The following is a 7,628-nucleotide window of genomic DNA, read 5'->3' on the forward strand; positions in this document are numbered from 1 at the left end:
ATAATATAATTATTTTTATTAATATATTAAGCTTACTATAAGTATTATTAACTAGCTGCTTAATTATAGTATATAGTTTTAAAGACACCTGCGTGCTTTTCACAAACGACTTACTCACCACTGTTTGATATAAATAAGGGTTATCCGCCCTTAGGGCCTTGAGTAAAACCAAGGCCCTTCAATACTAAAGCGAATTATTAGTTGAATGCAATATTGTTCCAAGCCCTTACACGCAAGCCCTTGTCACAAGCACCACAAGGGGAGTTGGGGTTGCAAAGTACTTGCCTTCCCATGCCGACCACAAGTCTTGCCCGTGCCAGCATCCGCCATCTAATAGTCTTAGCCTCTGCCTTGAGAGGAGGTTTGAAGTCGACATTTCTCGTATACTGCTCTCGACAGAGTGCTCGCCAACGTATTCTGTGTCGGCAAAACACGAGGCCATGGGGGTAGGGAAGGACGACTTGGAAATTATTGACTTGGGGAGACGAAATTTGAGCAGGCTGCAGAAGCTGATGATGGTTGTGAAGTTGTGAGGAGATGGGATTAGATATATGACGACATGCAGCACTGGCGAAAACAGGGTCGCACAAGTCACCTTTTTTTGTTGGCGAGGACCAATAGCCTCATCAGAGTCATCAGAGTCATCACTCGTAAGCCTCAAAATGGCCACACGGCCTCAACCATTGCAGTCGACCCTCCACCAGAGCTCCAATCAAACTCGCGGTCCCGCACGCTGGCTTGAGTCTTGAGTCTTGGCTTTCAGGCATACGTACCCAGATATATAGCGGCCTGTGAGGCTGCCTGACAAGATAACGAGGCGGCAGGGAGTAATTAATGCTGGATCAGGCAGCCTTGGCGGCTCAATTTTGCGCAGTAATGCCAGCCCGTCAAGGCATTGCATTTTGGAGTAGCGGGCGACAAGATTGAGATGCTGGGCATCTGTACACCTTGTGATCCTGCAGCTGCTGGTGATTCAGGTCTCGGCATACGCAATGTTACATTGGAGGTTGAAGGTTGCGGAATCATAAATAATGAAATCCCTCCCTGTAGCAACTGTCCCTGTTGAATCGCTGCCTCTAGTCAATCCTTGAAGAGCATAACTAGCGCTAAGCGGGTAAACATTGAAGGCATACTAATTACGGGACTTTTCCTAGTATTTAATCGCGGGTTATAGGATCACAGTGTAACTAGGAAGAGGGACCAGGGGGCGAAGGCACATGCAAGGAAATATTTACGAAAAGTAGTGATATACCCGCGCCTAATAAAAATGCAGTGTGGCCTGTGTTTCTTCCGAAACCTAGCTATTCGTCAACGGATATGCTCGCTGTATTGTTCAGCAACACCCATAGGCCACTCTAACCACTCAACATACTCCTTGTCGATAAATATCCGTATACTAGTAAGCAGATGTTCGGCCCAACCTTTCAAGAACCACGCTTTGCTCATGGTGTTGAGTAGAGGAGCAAAGTATGCCAGAATCAACAGAGCCATGGCATCCTTGCTTTGAAGACTTGCCACAAAGTCATCTTCCATGACATACAACCAGCGCAACACCATGCCATGCATTGGTGGTCCTTCATATAAGCCATCCCTATCGCCGTATGTTGCTTCGTATATTGCTCGCAATGTATCGAATGACCGAATAGTAACCGAAACTTCTCTGGTGTCGCTGGAGACGATCAACTCGCGCAGCCTCGATAATTGATCCATCCAATCGACCCGCACAAAACATTGCCGATGACAGGTTGCCCTGCTATCAGCGGGCTGGCTGTTCGTCGGAGCGAGTGGTGCCATCAGCCCCGAGAATAGAGTGGCCGAATCAAAACGTTGCCGAACAAGGTGGGCTCCTCGTGCAAGAGGCACTGATGGTTTTGGCTGTGCGACACCAACTTGGCAGACAAGCAGGTCATTGCGTCCAACAGGGCCAGCTGCAAAGGTGCAAAAGCATAAGAGCATTACGGATATATATATCGCGCCGCAAGTTCCACTGTCCATGACCGAAATTGCCTTATTAAGTCCAGCAAGTCCGGCAGTAAAGTTTAATTTAGCAACAGCCAAGCGACGTGCTTGCGCGTTTCTATCCCAGGAATCTCCCCGCGCCAAATGGTATCCAGCCAACGAATAGGCAAGATGCAAGACATAGGGGTTAGAGAAACCAATTCGGGGGGCATTTTGAGCCCAAAACTGGCCCATGGCGTGGCCTGGGTCATCCGAGCCTGCAGCAATACCGGGGCCAGTTATTGTTATGAACTGATGGAGGAGCTCGGCCTGTAATAGGTCGATGGTCGTTAAGCTGGCATCTTTCCAAGGTGAGGTGTCAGCCAGCGACGCATCAGAGCCCTTTATCGGACCGTCGGATCGTAAAGATGGTGAGGAGCTTGGTGAGGCTGGCCCATATTTGCGTGGCCTACCTCGCTTCCGCTTCAACGACAACGATTTGCCATTGCTGTCTTGTCTATTTATGAAAGCCGTCTCCCTGGTATTACTAGCAAATCCTGTAACAAAGCTGCAGGCCAACCCAAAGCTAGTGCAATTAACACACCGGGGTTTCGATTCATCACACTAGCACCCATCAGTAACGGGTCTTAAAGCCAAAGTTAAGGCAAATAAAATAACCTTGATTTTTCGTCTCTTGCAATCAAAACATCCGTTCCTAGATTTCCGATGTGGCCGCCTGGGCGGCCTGTGGGCTACATTAACATTGGCCCCGGATACTCCTAAAGCCATGGTAAGTGTGCAATGCGAGGAATAGCCCAATCGGAACAAGGCAGGAACCGAAAATTAAAATGGCACCGAAACCGAAAATTCTAAACGGATGCGCAAATTCGAGCCGACAGTCTATATACGAACCTTGTCTTCCGCTACGGATGAAAATGACGTACGCTCGCGCTTGGATGGCGCGTCTGTTCGGCTAGTGTGGGTCTGATCCCTGAGCTAGCATTGGCCCACGGCCCACATCTCAGATGGGACAATGGCCGGATTCCACCAATCGCCAATTTTTCGCCAACCTTGATCTGCAAACCCCACAATGTGACCCCACCGCGGTCGAAGGTGGCACCAATGACCTACGGGCCAGTGCTTGACAAACCATTGAGCTTGGATATCAATATAAGTCGTTCCTTGCCAAAAACTCATCAACGAAACCAGATTCTCAAGTACAGTTTATCCAATACACAGTTGCCTCTTACTATATTGACTTTCGACGCTTATAAAACCATCATGCACTACATACTTCCAACGATTATTCGTCGACCATACTGCGATCCTTACACCGCAGCCTACTCGGTGCTGCGAAGCGCACAATTCATCTCTGCGGTTCTCGTCGCTTCAGTTTGCGGCATTGATCTTGGTGCTTGGTCGAGGCTTGACCAGCATGCAGATTCTAGATGGGTTTACGCAGAGGTGGTCTCAGGCCTGTCGGTGATATTGTCTCTAGCACGTGGCATCCGGGGGCCACACACGCAATCTGCAGTTCGTCTTACTTGCCGTTGTTTCCTGGACTCGGTGTTGAGCCTACTATGGCTAGTCTCCAGTGCTGTCTTTGGGCAAATTGCAGTCAAGGGTGTTGGTGCCGTGGTGTTGCCCTTCTCCATGCCAGCCGTCAACGCCGCCTTTTATCTCAGCATTCTTAGCACGCTCGTGTGGTTGACGGCTGCCATTGCAACTTGTATGCCTTGCTGCCGTAAAGGGAAAGCGAGAATTGTCAAGCCACAAGTGGCAAGTTTTATCGTGGAAGAAAATCAAGATCTAGTCGAAGCGTCAAAAGAGAAGTCTGTGGAAAAAGAAGAGCAGGGAAGTGGTAAACCGCCTCCATATTCGGCTTTACAAGACAAGAATGGAGTAGCCAGAGCTGCTAAGAGACTTGGGAAAGCCAGTTGATTGAGGGGCAATGTACACGATCACGGTCACGACACCTGGGGCACAAGGCTCTCACCGACTTGTTGTATGAATAGAGCTCTTGAGTAATTTAGGTCTTCAGGAAAATCAACGACTTTTAATGCCAAAGACTGTTATTAGATGAATTGAGTCATTACTCCAAGTCCTCACTAAGCCCTGGTCACACACACCTCTCTGCTAGGCCTTTTATTGTACAGTTTAGTTATAACTTTGTAATTTTCTAGGCCCAGCCTAAAAATGCATTTCAAATTCGACGGTCTTATGTTAGACTAAGGGAGCCAACGTGTCAATTGGATGTTTCAAGCGAATATAATGGGGATTGGAAGGCGTAAGTGTCATGGGCTAGTGTAGCATTATCTAAATAACTTCTCCACAAAACACCCACAATAGCCTGCTTGATTGCGTAAGTCGTTGTATTCTATGCGAAAAAAAAAAAACGCCGATTGGATATGGGAAGCATTTGACTCATTTAATGCCTCTGGTTGATTCCCCTTTTGGCAATAGTATTAGTACAGGTTAACGGAGCAGAGGGAGGCAAATTAGTATAAAGACCCTTCCCAACAGTACACAATTATCTAGGACAAATCCTATAGTCACTACCCAAACAATGCGTCCTTCTTTGTTCTTAATTTTACCCGCCGCCGTCGCCTTGCGAACGTGCAAGCTCACGCCATCCAACAGCGCCTGGCCCTCGATGCGAGAATTGGCGGCCTTAAACAGTTCCATTGGAGGAGCCCTACTCCAGACTCGTCCGGCAGCGTCTTCTTGCTACCGAGGAAACCCCTTTCATTCACCTATTGAATGTAAAACCGTCAACGCTAGTTGGTCTGAATCGGCATTCCACGCTTCGCTGCCCGAGTCTATCACCTCTCCCCTTTATGCCAACAATTCCTGCTTGCCACCCGACGCTCCGGGGTACAATGCCACGGCGGGATGTACCCTTGGGGGGTACCCAAACTATGTGGTAAATGCTACGAATGATGTTCAGATTGCAGTGGCTGCTCGATGGGCATCTCACAGGAATATCTGTATAGTTATTAAAGGTACCGGTTATGATTTAAATAAAAGGTAAGCTGTAACCTACTTAGCTGTGATTATAAAGGGATTAGATCCTTTTGAATTTCTCGTTAAATGTCGTGTAGCGAATTCTACCGTCTAAGCTCGTTTTATCATAATTCTAATAACCAGTCGGGCATGTTCCGCAAGGTCGCCGAGTGCGCTTTAAGCTCTGGCAAGAACAAGAATGAGACACGTTGGCAACGACAGTCTGGGCATGCAGGGGATGCGATTGTTGGATGGTGTCGCACTTCTTAGCGAGGATGAACTGGAATTGTATCTCCAGACAAGGACCCTCGTATTTTCAATGCATTTATGCAGGAACTATTCGTTGTCTGACCAGCAAATTGGACAAATTCTCGTGGTCCACGTCTTGCGTGTATCGCCGTCTAGGCCATGGACACATATTTAGTTATACGGAGCCATTTCTGCTTCGCATTGCTTAGGAATCAGTAGCCGGTCTCGATTCCACAGGAAGTGTTTGTTTCGATGTATGCTTCCCCACCCAAGTGGCGGTGCAAACTGTTGTACAAGGCGAACCACAAATTGTCGAAACCGCATAAGACTCCTACGTCATGCCTACGCACTCCAACACCTGTTTAATTAACCACCCGAAACAAGGCAAGGAGGTATACACCTATCAGACGATAAATTAAACGAGGTCGCTTTTATTTGTACGGAATCTCTTGCAATTCTGGGCCTCTTTACCGGGAGCTACCAATCCCCTGTAAACTATACTCTCCCGTACTACCAGACGTGGCTCGTCCACTTCGTCGCTGGCGGGTGCATACATATGTGAGCCCCTCTCAACAGCTTCCTTGTCAGGTCACGGCAATGCCGGTAGCTTGCGTAGCGTCTGGTGTGTATATAGTACATATACTTAAAAACCCGTGTCTCAGCCTACTAAGCCACGAATAACGTGGCCCAACGGGGAAGATGGAAGACCTAAAAAGCGACACCTACGGGCCTCAGCGCGACCATGTCACCGCATGCAACCAGGTTGAGACCAGGGGTATGGGTGTACTGTACCCGTTTCAATCGCGAAGTTAAGTCCGCATCCCAGTCGTGGCTGGCGGCATCGGAACTTATGGCCCGGGCTAACAGGACCGATGTGCAAGATGGTCATTTGCCTGTTTCGTAGACAACAGGGTTCTTCCAAGTGCATGACTACATGTACCTTAAGGGACTATGAGCATCGCCACTGCTGGGTTCTTGCTGGCATTGGCAACTACATGACGGGCGCCTCCGACCGTCTTAGCACTTTGCCCCTTCCCCACCACTGAACATCAATTGATGCCACAAGTCACTCTCAAACCACCGGTGTATGCAATCTTAATGTGGGAGAATCCGGGGGCTGAAAACATGCTGCATGACATCGTATTCCAGGCTATTCAGCTGGCAACTCGCATCCCCTCAGAGGAGCGAAGCCCCCAACCATGTATTTTGCAGGGACTAGGGTCAATAGGCCGTTTCTACTAATAGTACTTCCATCATCACTCTAAGCATACCGAAAAAGAATTATCAATCTTTTGATTACGGGGTTCTGCAGGGGACTTGCAGGGCCTAGAGGAGAGAGATGTCTCGCTAAAGCCTTCGCTGCGCAAAGGGCTGGTGTAGGCACAGGCTATGGTATACATGTAGCCTTTCTACTAATTAAACGAGACATATCAGTTCGGCATAAATGTAGGAGAAAATGTGTCTGTCTACGTTCAATAATTACCAATTTCCTCCTCTAGAATATCTTCTGATGGGTCAATATACTCTTGGCCATTAGAAAAACATGCGTCGAAACTCCAAATACCCAGTCCTGCCTACAATGCATCAATCAGCTGTTGACGTCACGTCGTACGAGATCAGCGTTCTGGCGATCATGGCATAACTTGTGTAATTCTACGCCCAGTTGCTTGGAAACTTCGAAACGCAAGGTGGAGGTTACGATTTTTAAACTTTAGACTACAACTTGACCCAGTCTTTAAACCCTGTTATATCCCGACTCGCACGCGTGGCTGCGTGACCCGAATCATGCTTCCAAGTATGGAAGGTCATGATTCAATCATTCACATCCGATGTAAGATGCGAGGGTTAGTCGGCGTATGCTAGCCATCTTGCCCATTCGCTTAATCCACGCCGATAATATACAGTGGACAAAGAAAAAATGATAAATACGTCAAACTCCCTACACAGCTAGGAGAGGAATATTATACCCACCAACCACTCTCGTCATTTATATCTCCCTATTTATATACTATTTCTTCGCAAACTTTAAGTTCAAGAATCATTATTATAAAGTGGTCAACTCTAGCCGTCACAACCGCCTGGGGCATGCTCTTGCCTTTCACCCTAGCATCCTCCCACGCAGGTGGTGGGCACGTGTATGCATCTTATTATATTATATTACCACCCTCCGGAAAAGGTAAAACCGCCAATACAGATTTATTTGGCAGCTTTGCCCTTATAGGCTTTTTTAGCCTTTTTAGCCTTTTTAGCCTTGGCTTTACTAGCCTTATTAGCCCTTTTTATAGCTAGTTTTATAGCTTTTTTAGTATTATACTTTAGTTTAATATTTTTAAAGGCCTTTTTTTTTTAAATTTTTAATTATTTTTATAACCTTTTTAATTTTCTTAGAATTAGGATTTTTAGCTTTAAAGTAAATATTTTTTTTATTATAAAAAGCT

General features: G+C 47.1%; 2 protein-coding genes across 2 annotated transcripts; one reads left to right on the forward strand and one right to left on the reverse strand.

Annotated features, from left to right (window-relative positions):
- Positions 1 to 1,308: 1,308 nt before the first annotated feature.
- Positions 1,309 to 2,193, reverse strand: MAA_00111 (Zn(II)2Cys6 transcription factor; the record flags this gene model as incomplete). Its single annotated transcript, XM_007818109.2, has 1 exon — positions 1,309 to 2,193. The coding sequence occupies one exon, from the start codon at positions 2,191 to 2,193 to the stop codon at positions 1,309 to 1,311; it is 885 nt and encodes a 294-aa protein (XP_007816300.2).
- Positions 2,194 to 3,219: 1,026 nt separating this feature from the next.
- On the forward strand, positions 3,220 to 3,879 carry MAA_00112 (uncharacterized protein; the record flags this gene model as incomplete). The annotated part of the gene is made up of 1 exon (XM_007818110.2): positions 3,220 to 3,879. One exon carries the CDS (start codon positions 3,220 to 3,222, stop codon positions 3,877 to 3,879), a length of 660 nt encoding a protein of 219 aa, XP_007816301.2.
- Between the last annotated feature and the right edge of the window lie 3,749 nt (positions 3,880 to 7,628).

This window comes from Metarhizium robertsii (genome assembly GCF_000187425.2).
Source record: "Metarhizium robertsii ARSEF 23 chromosome Unknown MAA_Scf_12, whole genome shotgun sequence".
In the NCBI taxonomy this organism is placed as follows: Eukaryota; Fungi; Ascomycota; class Sordariomycetes; order Hypocreales; family Clavicipitaceae; genus Metarhizium; species Metarhizium robertsii.